Raw genomic sequence first — 26,171 nt, 5'->3', positions numbered from 1 at the left:
CGATGGGAGGAGTCAACTATGGGATTTTCGAGTGGTACAGTCAGTGCATGAAAATGAGTTACTGAGCCAGCTATACATAATCTCAACATTTCATTTCCATCTAATATCACATAAATACAACTCCACAGCAGTGTACAGATGCGAACGGAGCGAGTATGTAATTCTCCGATACGTTTGAATGAATTGATAATCGCTAACAAGTCCTGTCAGAGTTGATCATGCTGAAAATTAAATTGCCCATGCGAACGGCGGAGGAAGAATACCATACCGTCGAAGACGAGCAGGAAAATACCGATTACAACAGTCTCACTATTGATTCGATTTCGTACCGTGGTGTGAGCCACCGGTTCAAGGATTCAACGAGGGAATCGTGTCGCCTGTCGCAAATTGACAAGGAGACGGTGTTTGAGTGGTTCGGCTTGCACCTCAACCCAGCAAAGCGGATAGAGTTTATGTACGGAATACTTCATATGTGTCAACCACTTGAGCTTCGCTTTTTCGGATCCTGCCTTGAGGACCTTGCACGGAAAGATTTCCACGTCTTCCGAGACTTTGAGATAAGGGCGAACAGTCAAACTGACTTGGGCCTCCTTATGGACGTTGCCGACCCTGTCGTGCGTTCCAAACTACTTGTCTACCTGTCACTTTTGAGATCTGAAAACAGAGAATGCGCGGGCACACTTTATCGTGCTTTGAACCATATGGACCCAGCGCTGTACTTGAATACTTATCATGGCGTTCCAGTATCTCCACGTGGGAGCGCTCAGAATGTACCTGATCAACATTCCCCTCGCGATGGCGGAATGAAGTCCGGGAGATTGGAGCATCCCAGTGGGCCTCCACTGGAGGCAGAGTCGGGTTCCCTGGAGCACTTGGCGCTGCTTTTCACCATGGCCTCGCTGCACCCGGCGTTCTCTTTTCACCAGAGGGATACTGCCAGGCACCAGTTGGACAATGTGGAACGGGCCATAGAGGAGAGAAGGTATTGCCACAACCGCCCGAGCGTCCAGGTAAGCATCACATTGACAGCTTAAGTGCGTCTCAAGAGTGAATCCAAAGGGGCCTCCTCACCTTACCTCCTCTCCTTAGCTCAACTCATTACCTCACTTCTTATTGTCACTGAGCAGGTGAAAGGCTCCCATCGCATTTATTATCCTGTGCCATTAGATCAGTGCAGGTGAGGAAACGAGAAGAAAGCCAGTGAAGGCTTTGCTACTGTAGACTATTGAAATGCACCCACCCCCTTGGGGAGCCCTGGTACTTATGATGTTGACAAGTCCGCAGGGGGCGTTCCCCAGTAAAACTTTCACCTGACTTTTACTTTGACAATAATTAATTAGGTAGGTAGTACTTAAACAAGAATAACCTGTTTTTTACTGGCCACCTAGATCATAGGAATGAACAGATTACTTTTTTATACAAAATCTATATGTAATCACATTTTAGTTCAGATGACGCATTGTAGCACTTTATTTCTGGTAAAGTGGGACCAAATAATTGCTGTGGGGATAGACTGTAATAACCGTAGCATGTACTGATGTGAGTAGACTTGTGGAGTTAGCATAAAAAGAGAGGAAAGAGGTTCAACCCTTTCATACCAAGTATTGCTTAAAGCAGTTTCATTTCCATGAACAGTCTTGAGTGCATGGCCATATGACTACAAGCCGAGTTCATTGTGCTGTCACAAAATGACAGACGCCATAGAATGAAGATCACTTTCTCAATCAGGAGAATAGAGAGAGACCGCTTATCTGGTTTCAGCAGACATGCTGGCCACGGCTACTGTGTCTTCTGTCATCTTCTCCACAGTAGCTAGCTATTATGAATGGGAACACCCAGCATTCTTGTGAATGGTTGTATTGTGATCTTACTTTGCATTGTGTTGGAGAAACCTTTTTCTCTCCCCCTCTCTCTCTTTCTCTCTCCCCCTCTTTCTTTCACTTTCTCTCTCCCCCTCTTTCTTTCTCTCTCTCTCCCCCTCTTTCTCTCTGGCATCCAATGAAAAAGCCAGGAGTTTGAATGAGACAAACACCCTCTCTCTCATCTGTCTGACTGACTGACTGCTCTCTTATAGGGGCACTCTGTCATGCCCTCTTGGCTGGCTCTCGGCATAATTATATGTTTCGTTAAGACAGTTAGTCTACATTTTCCTGCAGCTAGGCGGTATTTCTAATAAAAACGGAGCTGACTTATGAATATAAATTCAACTGAAAAAGTTGAAAAAAATTTTAGTTTTCAAAGCATGTGGAGAGGAGGAAATTAGTATTGGTTCCAGTTAAGTATTGTAAGGGGGAAGTTGTTTAGTGGGACTATTATTGGGGGAGAACGCAATTTTTTTTTTTTACAAAAGCACCAATCTCTTCACTTTCTTTGTTGCAGCAGAAGCAGCATACCCTGCGAAAGGAGGACCTCAGCCTCAGGAGCACTGACATGGGTCAGTCGGCCTGCTGTATTCCCAATCAGCTCCTGAACAGGACCTTATCTCAGAGAGAAGGTAGTCTCAGTCCTGTTTGTTATTGCATCCTCTGAGGTCTCTCATTCACATGTTGAGAGGAGTGTTCAAGCAAGATGTATTTTAGCCTAGTGCGTTTGAGGTAAAACAAGGGACCCAAACAAATGGTCAGATATGGCTCAATAGACAGGATATATTACAATTACAGTGAGGGAAAAAAGTATTTGATCCCCTGCTGATTTTGTACGTTTGCCCACTGACAAAGAAATGATCAGTCTATAATTTTAATGGTAGGTTTATTTGAACAGTGAGAGACAGAATAACAACAAAAAAATCCAGAAAACCGCATTTCAAAAATGTTATAAATTGATTTGCATTTTAATGAGGGAAATAAGTATTTGACCCCCTCTCAATCAGAAAGATTTCTGGCTCCCAGGTGTCTTTTATACAGGTAACGAGCTGAGATTAGGAGCACTCCCTTTAAGAGTGTGCTCCTAATCTCAGTTTGTTACCTGTATAAAAGACACCTGTCCACAGAAGCAATCTATCAATCAGATTCCAAACTCTCCACCATGGCCAAGACCAAAGAGCTTTCCATGGATGTCAGGGACAAGAATGTAGACCTACACAAGGCTAGAATGGGCTACAAGACCATCGCCAAGCAGCTTGGTGAGAAGGTGACAACAGTTGGTGCGATTATTCACAAATGGAAGAAACACAAAAGAACTGTCAATCTCCCTCGGCCTGGGGCTCCATGCAAGATCTCACCTCGTGGAGTTGCAATGATCATGAGAACGGTGAGGAATCAGCCCAGAACTAGATCTTGTCAATGATCTCAAGGCAGCTGGGACCATAGTCACCAAGAAAACAATTGGTAACACACTACGCCGTGAAGGACTGAAATCCTGCAGCGCCCGCAAGGTCCCCCTGCTCAAGAATACATATACATGCCCGTCTGAAGTTTGCCAATGAACATCTGAATGATTCAGAGGACAACTGGGTGAAAGTGTTGTGGTCAGATGAGACCAAAATGGAGCTCTTTGGCATCAACTCAACTCGCCGTGTTTGGAGGAGAAGGAATGCTGCCTATGACCCCAAGAACCATCCCCACCGTCAAACATGGAGGTGGAAACATTATGCTTTGGGGGTGTTTTTCTGCTAAGGGGACAGGACAACTTCACCGCATCAAAGGGATGATGGACGGGGCCATGTACCGTCAAATCTTGGGTGAGAACCCCCTTCCCTCAGCCAGGGCATTGAAAATGTGTCGTGGATGGGTATTCCAGCATGACAATGACCCAAAACACACGGCCAAGGCAACAAAAGAGTGGCTCAAGAAGAAGCACATTAAGGTCCTGGAGTGGCCTAGCCAGTCTCCAGACCTTAATCCCATGGAAAATCTGTGGAGGGAGCTGAAGGTTAGTTGCCAAACGTCAGCCTCGAAACCTTAATGACTTGGAGAAGATCTGCAAAGAGGAGTGGGACAAAATCCCTCCTGAGATGTGTGCAAACCTGGTGGCCAACTACAAGAAATGTCTGACCTCTGTGATTGCCAACAAGGGGTTTTGCCACCAAGTACTAAGTCGTGTTTTGCAGAGGGGTCAGATACTTATTTCCCTCATTAAAATGCAAATCAATTTACAACATTTTGACATGCGTTTTTCTGGATTTTTTGTTGTTGTTACTCTGTCTCTCACTGTTCAAATAAACCTACCATTAAAATTATAGACTGATCATTTCTTTGTCAGTGGGCAAACGTACAAAATCAGCAGGGGATCAAATACTTTTTTCCCTCACTGTATGTGTAGTTTTAAACTGATACTGTGAGAGTCTTGCATTGATGCCCATGTTCTACTTACACAGACGCAGATGAACTCGTGGATACCATTTTTATGTCTCTTCATGCAGTATGAAGAAGGTTTGTGGTAGTTTCCCAAGCCAATGCTAACTAGTGTTAGCGCAATGACTGGAAGTCTACAGGTACAGTAGCAATGCTTATGAAACTACCGCTAACTTCCTTCATACTGCATGCAGAGACATTAAAATGGTGTCCCATGAGTTCTTCTGACTCTGGGTAAGGAGAGCAATGCCATTCCTTTAACAGTGTTCAATGTATTCTGTGGTAATCAAAATTACATTTGGGTGAACAGCAATTCATTTCTCAAAAGAATAACCATGGTCTTCTTTCTTCCTGTAGCAGTTCACATTGACAAGATTGAGCTAAAGAAGATCTTTTGGAACCGAGGAAACAGGGAATACAGTATTGAGGTATGTTCATGTTTGGACTCTAATTTTTCATGATTTTTGAAGCATACCCAGGTAGTATGTAGGAATACTTATTTTTTTAGGCCTATATATCGTTGGCCGCCAGATTGATTTGCGATTTCCTCACATTCAAATTATGTCACAAAAAAATATGTATTTTATCCTGAGCTTCAGATTGTCCATGCAATATATATTTTTTTTTCTTCTGTAAATCATGCAATGTTCTCTTACAACATCTGGACAGGCAGAGATCTAAGACTTTGCCTGGCCCTGACTCAACAGTCCGTCCTCTATGGCCAGGCATCAGCCAGGCATTGTGACAAGCAGCACTGTGCTGAGCAGTTTGTGAGAGGGAGAAGGAGAGCAAGATGGAGAGAGCCAGGTTAAATAGGACAGCAGGAAGGATTGCTCCCTCCTATTCAAATGCTGTCCTCCTTTGCAAGAGAACACAATCTGGTGGAAATATGTCCTTGATCGTTCGCGACCCCATAACATCTGCCGTTACTGTTTTTACAAGCTTGCGGCGGCATCATATCAGCCTGTAAAAACGGAAAGCCTTCCATTTAGACTAGAGGGTTGAAAGACTTGAGGGTAGCTCCAAGATTTCACAACACTGAGATCATGAGAGGATGTCCCCACCACAATGTTGTTGATGCTTTTGCTCAGATAGCTGGAGTAGTAATAGAATAGACGTATTCATGACTAATGCTGTCCTTATCTGTGATCTACTGAAATTGACCAAAACCATGAAGGCTACTTAGCTAAGTAACTAGAACATACTGCCAACACATGCTAACGATAATGAGTGTTGTGTTGGTCACTTAACAGTTAAAATCGGATCAGAGTTATATGGATAACAAGATGAGCTTCATTGAGGAGACTTCTGAAAGAGTTATAACCTTACCTGTTTCTGCGTAGTCTGCTCTACAGAGACAGTGGTACTGACAGTGTGTGACTGCGTGGAGGTGTGTGTGACACTCATGAATGGAAGGAATGGCCGTCCTGGCCTTGACCCAATACCCATCCTCATCATCTGTGTGGCTGGGCAGAATGAAGTCTTCGGTTAGCCTAACAGGTTATACCTAGGCAGAGGCTCAGGGTTGCCTCTGGATTTTTAAGGGGATTTCCCTTTGCCTTGTGAAACCAACCACGTATTAAGTATAATGAAACATGAGTGCAGCGGTCAGTTTGCTTGACCAGGCTAGAATTCCCTTGGTCTAAGGGAGATATCTCAGTGAGAGGATTGTGTTTGGTCCAACAGGTTTCTGAAAGCTGTTCTCTGGGTTTTTTTAGTGCTGGAGAAGGGTTTATCTGTAATTGAACCCTGCTGTCTTATAGCCTACTTGAAAAGGATGCACCAATGTAGCCTAAGTTAATAACCTCTTTGGGCTAGGGGGCAGTATTTTGACATCCGGATGAAAAGCGTGCCCAAAATAAACTGCCTGTTACTCAGGCCCAGAAGCTAGGATATACATATAATTGGTAGAGTTGGATAGAAAACACTCTAAAGTTTCTAAAACTGTTAAACGTATGTCTGTGAGTATAACAGAACTGATATGGCAGGCGAAACCCTGAGGACAAACCATCCCCCCCCAAAAGAAAATTCAGCCTACCACTGTTTTCAATGGCTGTCACTTTTATTATAAGGCGAAATCCTCCCAGATTGCAGTTCCTATGGCTTCCACTAGATGTCAACAGTCTTTAGAAAGAGTTTCATGCTGGGTTTTGGAAAAATGAGCCAGAAATTGTACTTTCTCTAGGTGGCTCCCATTTTGGCTGTAGTGTTTCCAAGCGCGTGGAAGAGAGCGCGTCCTTTGGTATTTTTCTCCGGTAAAGACAATAACGATTCTCCGTCTTAAATTTGATCGTTTATTTACGTATTAGTGTACCTAAGGTTTGATTATAAACGTTGTTTGACTTTTTTGGAAAAGTTTATTAGTAACATTTGGGATTCATTTTGTATGCATTTTGATGGAGGGAAACTGGGTGAATTATTGACTGAAGCACGTCAGCTAAACTGAGTTTTTATGGATATGAAGAAGGACATTATCGAACAAAAGGAACATTTGTGATGTATCTGGGACCTTTTGGAGTGCCAACAGAAGAAGATCATCAAAGGTAAGGCATTTATTATATCGCTATTTCTGACTTTCGTGGCGCACCTGCCTGGTTGAAATGTTTTTCATGCTTTTGTATGTGGGGCGCTGCCCTCAGATAATCGCATGGTGTGCTTTCGCTGTAAAGCCTTTTTGAAATCTGACACAGCGGCTGGATTAACAAGAAGTTAAGCTTTATTTTAAAGTATTACACTTGCGATTTTATGAAAGTTAAATATTTATAATTCTGTAGTTTGAATTTTGCGCTCTGCAATTTCACCGGATGTTGTTGAGGTGTCCCGCTAACAGTTAAGAGGCACTGTACAGACTGTAAGGAATCAACTGGCAGTTGAAACCCTCTTGGCTGAAATGTGGAGGGGGACAGTGATAAAATGTTGCTGCTAGCCAGGGCTGGAAACTGACGCGCGCACACGCACACATTTTGTTCTTCTTTCCTCGCGGGGACCTAAAGTTAATTCCATTAAAAATCCTATTTTCCCTAACCTTAACCCGTAACCCTAAACCTAACCACTAACCCCTTACCCTAGTTCTAACCTTAATTGTAACCCTAAACCTAACCCTTAAGCTTAAAATAGCCTTTGTCCGTATGGGGATGTGGAAAATGTTCCCATGAGGGAGAATTTATTGTTTTACTATCCTTGTGGGGACTTAGGGATTTTAGGTCCCCACAAGGATAGAAGAACCAACCCCCACACACACACACACACACACACACACACACACACACACACACACGAACGAAAGAGAAAGTGGCTTGCTGGGCTGTGCCATCTGCTCCGCTGGGCATGGTGTATGAAAGAGGGTGTTAGTGAGTTAAATAGGGGAGAACATCCATCATCTTCAGCACAGGAGGAAATTCACTCTGTCTACTCTAGGCTATACACAACACAACTAAGAGTAGCCTGTAATACTAGGGTAGGCCTGTGCTGAGTTCAGTGTAAAACAATGCTTTGAGAAGTAGGCCTAGCATATTACTTGCATATTACAGAGCTGGGCCCTGGTCAAAAGTAGTGCACTACAAAGGGAATAGGGTGCCATTTGGGACTCATTGTCGTTCAGTAGGGGAGCACCAACTACCAGACTCCACAGGTTAACTTCTATGGGCTAGGTGGGACACTAGCGTACACACTATCAACCCGCGGTACACACTATCAACAGCCAGTGAAATAGCATGGCGCGAAATACAAAACAGCAAAAATCTCATAATTTCATTTTCTCAAACAATCAACTATTTTACACCATTTTAAAGATAAACTTCTCGTTAATCTAACCACATTGTCCGATTTCAAAAAGGCTTTACGGCGAAAGCATAAAATTTGTTTATGTTAGGACATAAACTTCACAAGAAAAACCACACAGCCATTTTTCAAGCAAGGACATGCATCACAAAAACCAAAAATACAGCTAAAATATTCACTAACCTTTGATGATCTTCATCAGATGGCACTCATAGGACTTCATGTTACACAATACATGTATGTTTTACTCGATAAAGTTCATATTTATATCCAAAAACCCCATTTTACATTGATGTTCAGAAAATGAATTCCCACCAAAACTTCCAGTGAATGAGCACATCAATTTACAAAAATACTCATCATAAATGTTGATAAAATTTACAACAGTTATTGAAAGAATTATAGATATACTTCTCCTTAATGCAACCGCTGTGTCAGATTTTAAAATAGCTTTATGGAGAAAGCACATTTTTCAATATTCTGAGTACATAGCTCAACCATCAAAGCAAGCTATACATATACCCGCCAAGTTTTGGGGTCAACTAAACTCAGAATTAGTATTATAAATATTCTCTTACCTTTGCTGATCTTCGTTAGAATGCACTCCCAGGACTCCTACTTCCACAAGAAATGTTATTTTTGTTCAAAATACTCCATATTTTATGTCCAAATACCTCCGTTTTGTTTGTGCATTCAGATCACTATCCAAAGGCATAACGTGCGAGTGTAAATCCAGACACGAAAAGTCTAAATGTTCCATTACCGTTCGTAGAAACATGTCAAACGTTGTTTACAATCAATCCTTAGGGTCTTTTTAACATAAAACGTTGATAATATTCCAACCGGACAATAGCGTATTCATTACAGAGGAAAAAGAAGGAGCGGCACGCCAAACGTGCCCACGCAGCAAACAACTCACTGGTCCCAGGCAGTCCACTCATTGACTGAGCTCCTATTTTCTGCCCAGTAACAGGAGAAGGATGAAACACGTTTCTAAAGGCTGTTGACAGCCAATGGAAGCTTTAGGAAGTGCAACGTGACCCCACAGACACAGTAGTTTCGATAGGGATTCAAAAGAAGAACTACAATTCTCAGATTTCCCACTTCCTGGTTGGATTTTTCTCAGGTTTTTGCCTGCCATATAAGTTCTGTTATACTCACAGACATCATTCAAACAGTTTTAGAAACTTCAGAGTGTTTTCTATCCAAATCTACTAATAATATGCAAATATTTGACTCTGGGCCCGAGTATTAGGCAGTTTACTCTGGGCACGCTTTTCATCCGAAAAGGAAAATACTGCCACCTATACCTTAAGTTAACTCTGTGATGGACAGAGTAGAGTAGACTGCCAGGCTGTGAAAGAGCTCGTTGTGTTCAGATCCCCCTGCGGAGCAGATTATTGGGCCCAGTGATGATGGAATGTCACATTAAAAAAATGTATTACTTACAGAGTAGAATATTTTCATATAGCCTTCCACACACGGTATAAGCCTCAGATAAACCTTTTTTTTTTTTAAATGATGTGCTTGTCTGTGTTTGAGCACTACAGCCTTAAAGTCTCAGTCAACAATTGTTTCTGAAATGTTAGGCTACATACACATACAACTATCAGAGCAACCCAAAAAATGAAAAACAAATTGAGGCTAGTAACCTAACTGAAGCAGATCAGAGCCCAATAAAATCCTTCCTATTCTCTTGGCCTCCAAAGCATGAGAGAGCATCGGTTCACTCTAACCGTCTGAGTGAGGTGAGCGGCTGAGACTAAAACCTATTACTATTTAGTATGCTTTGAGAGGCAACAGAAAGCACCTCTTGGTATGTTTTTCTAAAGATGCAGATGATTTGTGAATATTTAGGGCCAGCGGGGTAATGTTTTGAAAGGACAGTATGGCAACACTCCAGTATGGCACCACTCCCTTCAGAGCAGGTCTAGATAAGTGTTGATGCTGTTGATACAAGATGGTTGAAATGTTTAACATCTGTTTTGTTTTTTTCTTAGTACACTAACTCAATCTTAGTGTAAATTATCAAAGGCCCTCTATTGGTATGCAAACTTGTCAAGATTAGTCCAGGGTGAGTTTTTGTTCTTCTTCCCAATGGGAAAACATCCTTTCAAGGCAATGCCTATCAGGGTGCGTAAGGGAGCTTGTTATGCTTTTCTGCTCAAAATATTTAAGGAGAAATTCCAACCTAGCTCTTTCTAAGATCATTATTTACTTCCATAACTAAGGTATGCAATGACCCGCTTTGGCTACAAAATCAAATACCTCAAACATTCTGAGCAGGAGTTTAGAGTGGAGCTGACGTCACCTTGTCTGTGTGTGTTTAATTCAAACTGACTTATGAGGACACATCGGACGACCTAAATACTAAACTACATCACCAAATGGAATGTGGTGTCGTCCAGATTCCAGAATGTAGTTAAGTGGTTGACTGCCAAGTATCAAATAATACCATACTTTGTTCCATCTGCATATTTCAGGGGAATGACATGCTGTCAAAAGCCGTGTATATGATGTGTGTTTGATAAAGCATACTGATGAATGATGTTGTCTTCCTCCCCTCTTCCAGGTCCAGTGGTCTGACTCAACGTGGAGCACAGTGACCAAGACTCACCATGAGCTGTATGACTTCCTGTCCAAGGTATGAGAGAAAAGCATATCCCCATCGATAGATTATAGGCCTAGAAGATACTGGATTTAATGTCTGGTGAAATAAAGTCACGCTATCTGCCGTCTGTATAAGATGTCTGATGATATGTGGATGTTGTCTTACGGATAAATAGATGAGTCTGCACACTTCGCACACAGTATATTGTTGCTCCACAGACAAGGCGGTATTTTGGATTCCTGTATAGATCTTGTCGTATGCCATCAGATCCTATTCATTTTAGTGCTGTTAGGGCTTCGATTTTTGGGGATTAACTTCTGTTTAATTAGCTAGCTCCACAGCCATTTGCTAACCCAGATGCAGTGTTTACTTTCCAAATGTATGCATGTGCTTTCTAGTCACTCAATGCTCTATGTCCATGCTAATACTAATATTGTGACATACAGTACCAGTCAAAAGTTTGGACACACCTAATAATTCCAGGGTTTTTCTTAATTTTTTTACTATTTTCTACATTGTAGAATAATAGTGAAGACATGGAATCATGTAGTAACCAAAAAAGTAAATATGTTTTACATTTGAGATTCTTCAAAGTAGCCACCCTTTTTTTTTCAACATCAACTGTTCAGTGGAGACTGCGTGACTCAAGCCTTCATGGCCGTATTGCTGCAAAGAAACCAATACTAAAGGACCCCAATAAGAAGAAGAGACTTGCTTGGGCCAAGAAACACGAGCAATGGACATTAGACTGGTGGAAATCTGTCCTTTGGTCTGATGAGTCCAAATTTGACATTTTTGGTTCCAACCGCTGTATCTTTGTGTGTAGGTGAATGGATGATCTCCGCATGTGTGGTTCCCACCGTGAATTATGGAGGTGTGATGTTGTGGGGGTGCTTTGCTGGTGACACTTGTCAGTGATTTATTTAGAATTCAAGGCACACTTAACCAGCATGGCTACCACAGCATTCTGCAGCAATATGCCATGCCATCTGGTTTGCGAATAGTGGGACTATCATTTGTTTTCCAACAGGACAATAACTTCTACCAGCATGTTAAATGTGCAACCAGAGGGCAAAAAAACTCTAGACCACCTTTACTCCACACACAGAGATGTGTACAAAGCTCTCCCTTGCCCTCCATTTGGCAAATCTGACCATAATTCTATCCTCCTGATTCCTGCTTACAAGCAAAAACTAAAGCAGGAAGCACCAGTGACTCGGTCAATAAAAGTGGTCAGATGAAGCAGATGCTAAGCTACAGGACTGTTTTGCTAGCACAGACTGGAATATGTGCCGGATTCTTCCGATGGCATTGAGTACACCACATCAGTTACTGGCTTCATCAATAAGTGCATTGATGACGTCATCCACAGAGTGACTGTACGTACATTCCCCAACCAGAAGCCATGGATTACAGGCAACATCCGCACTGAGCTAATTGGTAGAGCTGCTGCTTTCAAGGAGCAGGACTCTAACCCAGAAGTTTGTAAGAAATCCCGCTATACCCGCCGACAAACCATCAAACAGGCAAAGCATCAATACAGGACTAAGATTGAGTCGTACTACACCGGCTCCGACGCTCGTCGGATGTGGCAGGGCTTGCAAACTATTAGACTACAAAGGGAAGCACAGCCGCGAGCTGCCCAGTGACACGAGCCTACCAGATGAGCTAAATCACTGAAACATGCATGAGAGAATCAGCTGTTCCGGATGACTGTGTCATCACGCTCTCCGTAGCCGACCTTTAAACAGGTCAACATTCACAAGGCCGCAGGGCCAGACGGATTACCAGGACGTGTACTCCTAGCATGTGCTGACCAACTGGCAAGTGTCTTCACTGACATTTTCAAAGTCTCCCTGTCGGTGTCTGTAATACCGAGATGTTTCAAGCAGACCACCATAGTCTCTGTCCCCAAGAACACTAAGGTAACCTGCCTAAATGACTACCGACCCGTAGCACTCACGTGCTTTGAAAGGCTGTCATGGCTCACAACACCATTATCCTAGAAAACTTAGAGCCACTCCAATCTCCATTACACTCCATCCTGCCTTTTCACACCTGGACAAAAGGAACACCTTTGTGAGAATGCTATTCCTTGACTACATCTCTGCGTTCAACACTATAGTGCCCTCAAAGCTCATCACTAAGCTCAGGACCCTGGGACTAAACACTTCCCTCTGCAACTGGATCCTGGACTTCCTGACGGCCGCACACAGGTAGTAAGGGTAGGTAACAACACATCCACCACGCTGATCCTCAACACGGGGGGCCCTCAGGTGTGCGTGCTCAGTCCCCTCCTGTTCACTCATGACTGCATGGCCAGGCACGACTCCAACACCATCATTAAGTTTGCCGTTGTTACACGTGGTCTGCCACTGCGAGGACAATCAGTTGTCCGTCTTGTCTCCCTGTAGCGCTGTCTTGGGCGTCTCCCAGTACAGACATTGCAATTTATTGCCCTGGCCACATCTGCAGTCCTCATGCCTCCTTACAGCATGCCTGAGGCACGTTCACGCAGATGAGCAGGGACCCTGGGCATCTTTCTTTTGGTGTTTTTCAGAGTCAGTAGAAAGGCCTCTTTAGTGTCCTACGTTTTCATAACTGTGACCTTAATTGCCTACCGTCCGTAAGCTGTTAGTGTCTTAACGACCGTTCCACAGGTGCATGTTCATTAATTGTTTATGGTTCATTGAACAAGCATGGGAAACAGTGTTTAAACCCTTTTCAATGAAGATCTGTGAAGTTAATTCATAAAAATCCAATTATCTTTGAAAGACAGTGTCCTGTAAAAGGGACATTTTTTTTTTTTTTACATGTACATATTACCTCAATTACCTTCGACTAACCGGTGCCCCCGCACATTGACTCTGTACCGGTACCCCCTGTATATAGCCTCACTATTATTTTACTGCTGCTCTTTCATTATTTGTAACTTTCATTTCTTATTTAGGTATTTTCCTTAACTGCATTGTTGGTTAAGGGCTTGTAAGAATTTCACTGTAATGTTTTATTCAGAATACAACATGCGCCGAATACCTGTTGTATTCGGCGCATGTGACAAATAACATTTGATTTGAACCGAAAGCACACCTCCAGGCTGTGTAAGGGCTATTTGACCAAGAAGGAGAGTGATGGAGTGCTGCATCAGATGACCTGGCCTCCACAATCACTCGACCTCAACCCAATTGAGATGGTTTGGGATGAGTTGGACCGCAGAGTGAAGGAAAAGCAGCCAACAAGGGCTCAGCATATGTGGGAACTCCTTCAAGACTGTTGGGAAAGCATTCCAGCTGACTACCTCATGAAGATGGTTGAGAGAATGCCCAGAGTGTGCAAAGCTGTCAAGGGGTGGCTACTTTGAAGAATCTCAATTATAAAATATATAATGATTTAACATGTTTTTGGTTGCTACATTATTCCATGTGTGTTATTTCATATTTTTTATGTCTTCACTATTATTCTACAATGTAGAAAATAGTAAAAATAATGAAAAACCCTTGAATGATGTGGTGTGTCCAAACTTTTGACTGGTACTGTATATTGAAATGCATTTCTACATCTTGCTATTTTTTTACACCCCTAAATGTTATATATAAACTTTATGAATATACTGTATGTACATTGCCTTCGGAAAGTATTCAGACCCATTGACTTTTTCAACATTTTGTTACGTTACAGCCTTATTCTAAAATTGATTAAATAAAAAAAATCCTCAGCGATCTACACAGAATACTCCATAATGACAAAGCGAAAACAGGTTGTTAAACATTTTTTGCAAATGTATTAAAAATAAAAAACTGCTTATTTACGTAAGTATTTAGACCCTTTGCTATGAGACTCGAAGTTGAGCTCCGGTGCATCCTGTTTCCATTGATCATCGTGATTGGAGACCACCTGTGGTAAATTCAATTGATTGGACATGATTTGGAAAGGCACACACCTGTCTATATAAGGTCCCACTGTTGACAGTGTATGTCAGAGCAAAAACCAAGAAATGAGGTCCAAGGAATTTTGAGTAGAGCTCCGAGACAGGATTGTGTCGAGGCACAGATCTGGGGAAGGGTACCATAACATTTCTGCAGTATTGAAGGTCCCCAAGAACACAGTGGCCTCCATCATTCTTAAATGGAAGAAGTTTGGAACCACCAAGGAGGTGGCCAAGAATCCAGAAGGACAACCATCTCTGCAGCACTCCACCAATCAGGCCTTTATGGTAGAGTGGCCAGAACGAATCCACTCTTCAGTAAAAGGCACATGACAACCCGCTTTCAGTTTGCCGAAAGGCATCTAAAGACTCTCAGACCATGAGAAACAAGATTCTCTGGTCTGATGAAACCAAGATTGAACTCTTTGGCCTGAATGCCAAGTGTCACGTCTGGAGGAAACCTGGCACCATCCCTACGGTGAAGCATGGTGGTGACAGCATCATGCTGTGGGGATGTTTTTCAGCGGCAGGGACTAGTCAGGATCGAGGGAAAGATGAACGGAGCAAAGTACAGAGATCCTTGATGAAAACCTGCTCCAGAGCGCTCAGGACCTCAGACTGGGGTGCTTCAACAAAGTACTGAGTAAAGGGTCTGAATACTTATGTAAATGTAATATTTCCATTGTGTTTTATTTGTATACATTTGGTAATGTTTTTTCTTTCATTGTGGGGTATTTTGTGTTGATTGATTAGGGGGGAAAAAATGAATCCATTTTAGAATAAGGCTGAGACGTAACAAGATGTGGAAAAAGTCAAGGGGTCTGAATACTTTCAGACGGCACTGTATGTCTATGAGAACCCCTCATACGATTCCCTGCATTCCAGCTTCCATGTGAGAGGTCTGCTGAGCCCTTTGAGAAGGGACTGGTGAGGTTACTGGCCCAGAGAGACCAGTATGAACCCAGGGACCTGGAGAGGACGCTACAGTGAGTCTCCCTCTTTTACTCTGTTTGTTGCAGCACACAGAATGATGCGACATCTCAAGGGTTTTCATATTGTCAGTCAAATAAATAGATTTCTTGAAGTTCACACCTTCTTGTTGTTATACACTCCAGCTGTTCTTTTTTCCCTCGATATTCAAGATCTATTTATCTTCTATGACTTGCTTCTGTGGCATAAAATAACATTGCTGTATGAGATGGCTAAAACTGTCTACTAGTCCAAACCTCTACTTTAGCTGTGTTTTATTCACAAACCTCAACGTATCATATTGTGGAGAGTAGAGTAGACTACCCTCTAGTTACTGTCACCAACACTGCCATAAGCTCCAGTGTTGTCAGTTATGGCGAATAACCTCCAGGCTTTACATGTGTCAGAACCCAGGCTTTGATATCTAGGTCAACTGTGATGTCATTACCATTACTAGCCATTCCTTAAGGCAGTGTTTCCCAACTCCAATTCCTCAGTACTCCCAACAGAACAAATGTTTGTTGTAGCCCGGGACAAACAGCTCATTCAACTCAATTAGGGCTTGATGATTAGTTGACAAGTTGAATCTGGTGTGCTTGCCCAGAGCTACACTAAAAATGAGTACTGTTGGGGGTCTTGAGGACTGGAGTTGGGAAACACTGTCTGAAGGCATTGACACGCCCGAGAGTACTTAACACCTCTGAACAGAGTTCCGGACATCATTTGTAGAAACAGGCAAAAATGTCGTCAGTCAGACGCCCACCTGCGGTGGGGTGGTCAGTCCCTAAAACCATGAATGGCAGACCTTAACTCTGTGAGACGTGGTTTCTCCATTGCAGATATGGATGGGATCACTTTTTCCCCTTCTCTTTTTCACTACCATCCAAGGTCACACCCTCGCTTTGTGATCTCTTACAGAGTGCACCTACTGTATCTTGCTAATAGATATTCTAGTATAGAACAGGTGATGGATGACGCCTACTGTATCTTGCTATTAGATATTCTAGTATAGAACAGGTGATGGAGGACACATTAAATTATCATTTCCAAGTCACTTTCTCTCTCCCTCTGTGTAATTTCTATCTTTAACTCCCTTTCTTCTCTCTCTCCACTGTGACAGGGACATGCTTCTGTCAGCCCCAGCAGCCTTCAGGCAGAGAGGAGAGGTCTGCAGGTTCCTTGTCCCCTGCCTCAGCCTCCAGGAAGGTGAGATATCACCCGCTCCGCTGACGTGTACAGGAATGCATGTCTACACAAACCATCCACCTGATTGGTTAGGGATGCCTTGGAACACAGACCACAATTGCCCCTCTATCTTCTAGAATAATTTTGCATTTGGATTGATGTGGTCGGTCCATGTGACTAATCGTATCAATAGACAACTTCTCAGTCAACTTTAACTTTTTATTTTCTTTATTTTATGGCCTTTGAAAGTAACGCCCTGAGCCCAGTTTCAATATTTCTCCCAGAGGACCGGTAAATCCTCCAGAAATAATACGCACACTGCTTGGTGGCCAGCTTAGAGAAATAAACCCAGCTTCACAGTGAACAGCTCTCAGCATAGCTGCAGGACCAGGAGGCTGTTTCACCACATTAAACCCCGAGCCATTATCAATTGACTAAATTAAATTATTATTTGGGAAAGTTTCCTCAAACCTCTGACCATTCAAGGGAATCCATTGCTCATTGGTTTCACACAGCTGCATTAAATTGACCACAGAAATTCATAAACCAAGAATGTATTTTTGATGTCTAGGCTGCAAATGTAAAGCTTTTAATATTAACACACTTCCGCTGCCTAAAGACCTGCAAAGCTGTAATGTTAGGTAGGCTGGAAGGATCTTGTCGGCCATTCCCTAATATCTCACTATCTGGTCTCTCCTACCCAGATAATACCGTAACTCTGGGAAAGACCTGCAAGGCAGCCGAGCACTTTAAAGAAGACTGCACAGAGCCATCCAGTCAGGACGAAGGTGTGTGTGTGTGTGTGTGTGTGTGTGTGCGCTGTATGGTGTAGTTTCTATTATCGCTGTCTCATATAAACCATTTACTCTGCCTGTCTGTCATTCTTTGTGGGGTTGATCTGACAATGTGTGGAAATGGCTATTTCATACAGACAGATATTGTTGCCTGTCACCCTATGTGATTTAAGTCCAGTTGAATTTAATTGATCAATAGTTGATGTTCACTCGTACTTCTCTCTCTTTCTCGATCATCATTCTGCTCTCCCTCACCCAGACTTCGAGTCGCACCACCTTGGGCATCAGACGGAGTGCAGCAGCTTAGGCCAGAGGTAAGAGCTCTATCTGTTCAGTCCCAGACATGTGACCTTGTGGCTGATGGGTTGTACTAAGAGGATCCTTTCCTTCTCTTTACAGCATACTGATGACAAAGAGCAGCCGGAGTGAGAGCCAGAGGCCTGCTGTCCACTTAGAGCACAACGGAGTGGTGGAGGGGAGGAGAAAAGCAGACGTTATGTCCTGTTGGCCAGACCCACATCAGGTCAGTCACACATCTCTCCCTGACCTGGCCACTAGAGAAACTGCTAGAAACAGCAGGACTGTCAATATGCTGCTGTGTAACGCTGACTGGCATCTGTTCTAACAGTAAAAGCATGTCTCTTGTATTTTTGACTTTTTTGTTTGATTCGATCATGATAATTTACATCTGTTTAGCGTGTTAAATGTTCTGCTCTCTCTTCAGAAGGTAGATGAGAAATGGGCTTTCACTCCAGAACTAAAGAGTAGAAGAAGACCTGATGAAGTTAGGAGAAATGAGGGGGCCAAAGCCTACATCCCCAATGGCATCATCAGACCGCTGTCAACAAACGTCACTAGACAGGGTGTCAGTGAGAGTAAGTAGCCATGTCTGGCAATAGCCTATCCCCACCCCCAATTCAACGGTTTACATTTTAACAACATGCATGTTTGTGATTGGTGGTTTTCTAAGTGCATTCCTCCACCCCTGTAGAGCCAGTCCAGGACAGGTATGGAGACACGTGGTCTGAGAGCTCCAGTACCCCCTCCAGCCCCCAGCATGAGGCCCGTGAGAGTCTGGAGAGTGAGGACCTTGAAGACCTGGAGGAAGAGAGAGGTGAGTGGCCCCTCTACCCCTGTGGGGCCAGATTAATCCTGGACTAAAGAGCACTTTCAGTGGAGAGTCTCCATTTAGTCCAGGACAAAGCTTTATCTGGGTCTGGAAACCGGCCCATGATGTCTCAGTCTTTAGCCTTAATGTGAAATAGTGCTGTTGAACCTCAAGATGTCTTTAATGATCGCTTCTCTCTCTCCCAGACACTACTGAGAGTTACTCGGATCACTCTGTCCAGCAGAAGAGGGCGAGTGGTCACAGCAGGGGGAAAGTTGTGGCTACTGTACACCCTATGGTCCCTGTCCCCCACAAGGAAGAGCCATCCTACACTGACAGTACCCGAAGTGTACATCCTATACCACTGACGGTCCAGAATGGGCCCACCATGCCAGACGTTATGGTCTTTGTCACTTCACAGCCGGGGGGACGTTTCACCAGCAGAGGGGGCACTGACTGGGACCACCCCCATGGTTCCTCAGGAGTCCATCCCAAGCCAAGCTCCCCTGGGAGACCCTGAGAGACAGAGGCATGTGTCTGCACCCCTGAACTCACAGCCAGCCACCCCAGGCTCCAGCAGTCACCCCATACTCCAGTGTTATAGAACCCCCACTAGCCCAGACAGTAGAAGCACTAACCCCCAGCACCAGCCCCCCATGGGTGCAATCAGTGTCACCCCCCCCCGACCTCCCACATGTCCCCCCTGCAGCAAACATGCATCACCACTGACTCAGCCTCCACTGCCACCCTACCCCGAGCAGCCTCTCTCCCTGACCCTAACACCAGGCCTCAAGCCCTGGCTGTACCCACCAGCTTACCCACCCCTAACTACGTGACACCCTCCTCAGGGGCATCTGTGACCCCAGCTGCCATCAGTCAGGTTCAGGCCACTCTGCTCCCAGCCGTCCCCACTCACACCCCCGGCCCCGTGTACAGCCAAGCCCTGACCCTCACCCGCAGCACGGCCCAGGGAGACGGCACCGCTTCTTGCAGCAGCTCGGGGGTGGCAGCAGGGCAGGCCCAGCAAAAGCTGCAACCCCAGCAGCAGGCCCAACCTCTCCAGCAACAGCAGATGAGCTGCAACACTTGCGGTTGCCGTGGCAGCTGTGGTAGTAGCCACTCCCCCAACCCCAACTTCTACTTCCCTCCCCAGCTGGGGCGCCAGGTCTTCAGCGCCGCCCACCTCCCTCTCTTCCACCTCCCGTCCATGTGCAGTGCTGGATACCCCAGCCACCGCAGTCAGGTCCAACACCAGAGCAACGGCACCACACAGCTTCCCTTCTATCCCCCTCCTCCTCACACAGCCACGCCAACGCAATACGTCAGTGGACACCTGCTCCACACCTCCCACTCAGACCACATGCTGGCCACCCAGGCTGGATACAACCTGCAGCAGATGGCAGCTGCTTCCTTCAACCCTTTCTACACACCCATGTTCTCCTCGGTGGGACTGGGCACGGGCATGAAGAAGAGCAGTGCCAACGTCTCCTGCTATAACTGTGGGCTCAGCGGGCACTATGCCCAGGACTGCAAGCAGCCCTCAATGGACGCCGGGCAGCAAGGTAATACTGGCCAGGCTAGTGGCAGAGAGAGGAGGTGAAGTCTCTCATAGTGATAGAGCAGAGAAAATAAGGATTCCTCTTTTGTTTCAGCAAAATAACATTTTGTATAGGAAGGCAGAGCTTTTTTTTGTAAAAAAAATTTCCCACCGTGTTTTGCACTGTCCACCATTTTTATGTCTGACGCTCTCTGTAGCAAATCTTGGATTGTCTGAACGCGCTAAAGAGCTCTATTAAACACCCAACCAAGTGTTAAATCATCTTTTGATGGGACACTGAATCTGGAAGGCTAGCATAGACTATGGACATCACATTTCTTTAGGTTACTTGTTGGCTAGTTTGGCACGCGACACTGACGTGTGTGTGTGTGTGTGTGTGTGTGTGTGTGTGTGTGTGTGTGTGTGTGTGTGTGTGTGTGTGTGTGTGTGTGTGTGTGTGTGTGTGTGTGTGTGTGTGTGTGTGTGTGTGTGTGTGTGTGTGTGTGTGTGTGTGTGTGTGTGTGTGTGTGTGTGTGTGTTTCAGGTGGCTTTCGGCTGAAGTACGCAGCCCCCCACTCCTCTGAAGCAGACAAAACTGACTGACATGACAGAGAGAGGACCAAGACAATGCTTTGTTTATCTCACTACAGTAAAGGTTCCAGAAATCCAAAGGGTTGAGTTTTTCAACAATTTGTAATACCTTCCAAATGTCCTTTAGGGGTTTGAGAACCCATGCAAATATCCTGACTAGTTTCTCAGTAAAGAATGGAATCCAGTATAATTCTCAGACTTTTCAGAGGGTGGTATTTTGCACTGAAGACCGGCACGAGACAAGCTCACATTTACAGACTAGTCTCTTACTTTAAAGAAAGAAAACCACATATTTAAATGGTGTGGTGGTAACTTGCATTCGATAAGGATTGATAGATTTGGAGAGAAAAAAAATTATATTCTAATTTTAATGTAGGTCTTTTTAGAACATTTCAATTCTTCAAGAATCTGCCTTTGGTTCAAGTCGTTATATGTTAGGCTAAGTAGCCTATATCAACTAAAGCATGTCATGACTTCAAGTCTCTGTTCTCCCTGTCAGTTCTTTCATATGCTAGCACTTGTAATGGGAGGGAAGGTAGTGAGTAGGACAATGCCTTAGTGCCTCACAGAGAAAAGATGGAGAGGGTTATATTATCGCATAGTTAAACCTACCAGCTCATTAAATTTCTTTTTTATCTATTTGAAATAACAAAATATGTGATTTATAAAAATGGGTGGGGGGGTGAATATTCAAAAACTTCACATGCTCTTTTATTTTTTTGGATTGTCATAAAGTGGAGGAAAGATGTATGGTTTATGAGATAAAAATATTTATGTAATTTGTTTTTTGACAGAATATTCTGAATGTACCATAAATACCCTGTATTGCATTTGTTTTACATGCTAACGGTATTCCATTTAAGGAAAATCTTTGTGCGAAAAGGAATGTTTTATTGTCATTTGTTGCCACTTGATTTAATGTGAAGCATGTATTAAGTTAATCATGTCTGTCATTCATGATGTTAAAGGGATACTACAGGATTTTGGCAATCTACTTCCTCAGAGTCAGATTAATTTGTGGATACCATTTTTTATGTCTCTGCGTGCAGTTTGAAGGAAGCTGCTAACTAGCGCTAGTGCAATTGCTAACTAGCATTAGAGCAATGACTAGAAGTCTACGGTATCTGCTAGCATGCTAGACTTCCAATCATTGCGCTAATGCTAGTTAGCATTGGCTCATGAAACCACCTCTTAACATAACAGTGGTATCCAGGAGTTCATCTGACTGGGGAAGTAGATAAAGAGCCTCATTGCCACAATCCTGAAGTAACGTTATAACCCTTTAATGCTGCTGTTTTGTTTGTAACTGTCTCCTGGGGGCAAAATTGCACTAATCCTTACAGGTCTGTGCGTGTGTATATCTATGTTTGGTTCTTTGTGGGTCATGTCCCAAATGCTCTCAGGCAATGAGAGGACTCTTGTGGTTAATGTATCCCCTAAGCCTCTCCTCTAGGAGGTGATTTTCTGAGACCCAAATCAACCCCCCATCAGTAGGGTCGATCTTTGGATTGGGCCACAGAATCACTGTCCCTTATCCTACCACCATGCATGTACTGTACCTGTTGAAGATGTTGAACGTTTGGCTCCTGCCCGTTTGTGTAGGCTTGTGTCAAGCTCTTTGTTGCCAGTACTTTATGTGCCCTATTCCTCCTTTCTCATGCAGCAATGAGATTGTATTATGCATGTAGGTGTAAATTTGTGCACATCTGTAAGAGGCTAACTACACACACTTACTGTACTCAAATGAGAACTTCTGTATTAGAAAAAAGGTAAAACACTCACTGTTGTTAAAGACAATCGCCTGTTTGTGGGATTGAAACCCACCTTTCTCTTTCACTGTCTGCTGTTGAGGTGGATTGTTTAGTGTTTTCCAGCATACCAACACACAGGCACGCAATGTGTAAGCTATCTGAAATTGACACGCAGGTAAAGTGGAACGTTTTATAAAGTGGAACGTATCTGTAAGCAGCTTTTCAGAATCCGTTTTTTAAAGTTTTAAACGTTTTGTATTGGATTTAAGAGGCCTAGTTGTTGACTTTATTTTGATTAATATCTTTATTTTGATGTTTCAAATTAAAATTGAAAGAGAAAAAAACATGAACTATCAAGCCTGTTTGATGTATTTGTTGAACTTTTATGTTAAAGATGCAGTGCTGAAGGTTGAGGTAGTGTTACCTCTGGTGCAATTCATCTATTGATTAAATGTTAATGTCGCAACTGAAATATGTAATTATACAATAGTTCCTTCCTGTGCAAAATTAATTAAACATACTTTTTTTTTCTTCAGGGAAGTTGGTAGCAATCAATGAAAAAACAACAAAAACACAGGTTTATATTTTAATATGGAGATCCCCATGCTATATCAGAATTGCGAAATGCATTCTAAATGGTTTATTCTTCCATACATTTTTTTAATATAAAATAGACATTGAATATCTAAGGTCTTCTCTGTTATTTCCATTGAACAATGTTTTCACCATTATTAAAGTTGGAATACGTAGCAGGGAAACTGCCACGTCCGTTTGCGATATAATTACAAACAACGACGTTTTTTCAAACAACGAACACTGTTTTTTTTCCCCTCTGACGTCATTGCCTGCGCGACAGAACAGCATAGGATGTATTTGGAAAAACATAAACAAATGCACCTGGGGTGACGAGTGTCACTGTTTCACCTTTAAATGACTATTTACTATTGTACAATATTGTACTATTGTTTTTCACTGTTCAGGGTCAGATCAATTCCTAACTGTACATTCACCGGCCAGAAGGTGGCAGTGTATGTCAAGTGTAGTTCTCAATGTTGTACGTGAAAAAACCTGTGGTTGATGAGAAGACTTTCATACAGGAAGTGTTTGGGGTATTGAGTCCAGGTTGAAAAAAGTAGAATACTACTGTTCTCTGTGGATGATCAGACAGAGTTGTTTTAGAATAAGTAAAAAAATATACTTAAATTTTTTTTTTTTACAAAGGTTGACCGTATTTCAACACTGCATAGAATTACAGTATATAAAATAGTCAATGCCTCGAGGAAGAAATCTGGTTTAATCTCGGGAACACAATCCGGTAACACTTTACTTCACACCCAGCGTCAACACGTTATGCCACATACATAACCATGTCATAACAGCTGACACAACTTGTCATTACACTGTCATGATAGATATTTACACCTGTTGTGACATATATTGCGTTATTTTATGGCTGGTTATGACACCATAGGTGTCAAAACTCACATTTATTCAAATGTGTTTTTTCCCTGCCAAGAAGTTTCCTTTCATTTTAAAGTTTGTTAAATCCTATGTTGTTCTAATGAATTCTTTAGTCATGTTTCTTTTTCATATTTTAAATAACTTGCAGAAAGTACACTCTGACACTGTCATGAAGCATTATGACCATCCTGTGCTACTTTACTTGGACTAAGAAAATGCACTTTGACACTCAAGAAGCATTATGACGTTCATAATAATATAAACCAGATTAGCATTTCACGTGCATGCCCTTATGTCAGACATCAGTCGAAAAGAGGGTGTCTTGTCCTGCTCCTTAAATCTGCCCCTGCATTCATCCCAGTCATCAGCAACAGAGCATTGGGGTAGCTGAATGTCTGATGTAAATGTGGGTGCAATTACAATTTAATGAGCTATTTCAGAAAATTTTATATAACATAGCCAACTTGTCAACAGTTTGTTTATGGTGTAATGGAATGTTTTGCCTTGTGTGGTAGGTTTTGTGGGTTTTGACATTCTTATTTAGGTGTAACAACCAGCCATAATATAACTACTGTGGTAGGTTTTGTGGATTTTGACATTATTATGTAGGTGTCATAACAGCCATAAAATAGTGTAATATATGTTATGTCTAAATATACGTGTCCTTACAGTGTTATGACCATATTATGACAGGTTATGTCAGCTGTTATGTGTCCATAATGTTATGACGCTGGGTGTCAAGTAAAGTGTTATCCACGATCTTATATATTCAGTATTCTGTGCAGGTTTATGAAGCATAGTAAAATGTGTACGCCAGAGACCTCTAAATGTAGGCCTATTACCTCCTTCACTTCATTTGCAACAATAAGATATCAGAAAAGGGAATCAACCTGCCACCCATTGAAAATGTACATACCAAATGCATTGAGGATGCTTTATCTGAATAAAAATATAAACGTTCAACATATTTTTTTACTGAGTACATTTTTTTAAATTGACGTTGCGTTTACATTTTTATTCAGTGTAGATTAACTCAAGTCACAGAAGAAGCATGCTATAGCTTAAAAGAAAATCAGTCAATTGAAATGTGACCACTATTTGCCTCAAAGCTCGACACATGTCCTTCGCATAGAGTTGATCAGGCTGTTCATTGTGGCCTGTGGAATGTTGTCCCACTCTCCAATGGCTGTGCAAAGTTGCTAGATGTTGGCGGGAACTGGAACGCGCTGTCGTAAACGTCAATCCAGAGCATTCCAAGCATTCCATCTGCCCAGTACAGCTGAAACCAGGATTCATCTGTGAAGAGCACACTTCTCCAGTGTGCCAGTGGCCATTGAAAGTGAGCATTTGCCGACTGAAGTTGGTTACAACGCCAAACTGCAGTCAGATAAAGACCCTGGTGAGGACAACGAGCACACAGATGAGCTTCACTGAGAAGCTTTTTGACGTTTGTGCAGATATTCTTTGGTTGTGCAAACACAGTTTCATCAGCTGTCCAGGTGGCTGGTCTCAGACAATCCCGCAGGTGAAGAAGCCGAATGTGGAGGTCCTGGGGTGGCGTGGTTACACGTGGTCTGCGGTTGTGAGGCCGTTTCGACGTACTGCCAAATTCACTAAAAAGAAGTTGGAGGCGGCTAATGGTAGAGAAATTAACATTTAATCCTCTGGCAACAGCTCTGGTGGACATACCTGCAGTCAGCATGCCAATTGCACACTACCTCAAAACCTGAGACATCTGTGGCATTCTGTTGTGTGACAAAACTGTACATTTTAGTGGCCACTGAAGCCAGTGAAATCATGTTGAACACAGACAGTATGTTACTGTTAGCACTAGGTTTTCTTGGAATACTCAAGTCAAAGCTTTTAGTAGCCAGCCATTAGAGCTGTGTGTAAGACCAGGAGGAATGGAGGATCGGTTGTTGAGTGACTGATAATTCTGTGATGGAGCTGCCAGAAGTCTCATTTGAGTCCAATGCCTAGGCCCCACCCCGTGGCATGTGTGTGTAATCCAGGGATTTGAGCTGATGACGTGTGTGTGCCATGCAAGAGTACAGGCTTGCGTGCTGTAGTCCACTACAGCCCTGCCTTGGCCTTATTTTCAGTCACAGCATGGCAAATGCAGCCCTCTCATTGGACAACACTGAAGCATATGGAAAACTTGGAAAGA

At 43.1% G+C, this 26,171-nt stretch overlaps 1 protein-coding gene across 1 annotated transcript; it reads left to right on the top strand.

The window, feature by feature from the left end:
• The first annotated feature begins 27 nt into the window (after positions 1 to 27).
• LOC106599295 (zinc finger CCHC domain-containing protein 2) lies at positions 28 to 24,971 on the top strand. The gene is made up of 14 exons (XM_045716027.1): positions 28 to 1,010; positions 2,380 to 2,494; positions 4,650 to 4,720; positions 10,645 to 10,716; positions 15,494 to 15,594; positions 16,698 to 16,783; positions 17,467 to 17,550; positions 17,816 to 17,870; positions 17,956 to 18,079; positions 18,281 to 18,431; positions 18,548 to 18,670; positions 18,871 to 19,179; positions 19,300 to 20,226; positions 20,746 to 24,971. Exons 1-14 carry the CDS (start codon positions 219 to 221, stop codon positions 20,802 to 20,804), a joined length of 3,069 nt encoding a protein of 1,022 aa, XP_045571983.1. The 5' UTR covers positions 28 to 218; the 3' UTR covers positions 20,805 to 24,971.
• The last annotated feature ends 1,200 nt before the right edge of the window (positions 24,972 to 26,171 follow it).

Source organism: Salmo salar, chromosome ssa03 (genome assembly GCF_905237065.1).
Source record: "Salmo salar chromosome ssa03, Ssal_v3.1, whole genome shotgun sequence".
NCBI lineage: Eukaryota > Metazoa > Chordata > Actinopteri > Salmoniformes > Salmonidae > Salmo > Salmo salar.
This window is presented reverse-complemented; position numbering and strand designations above follow the sequence as displayed.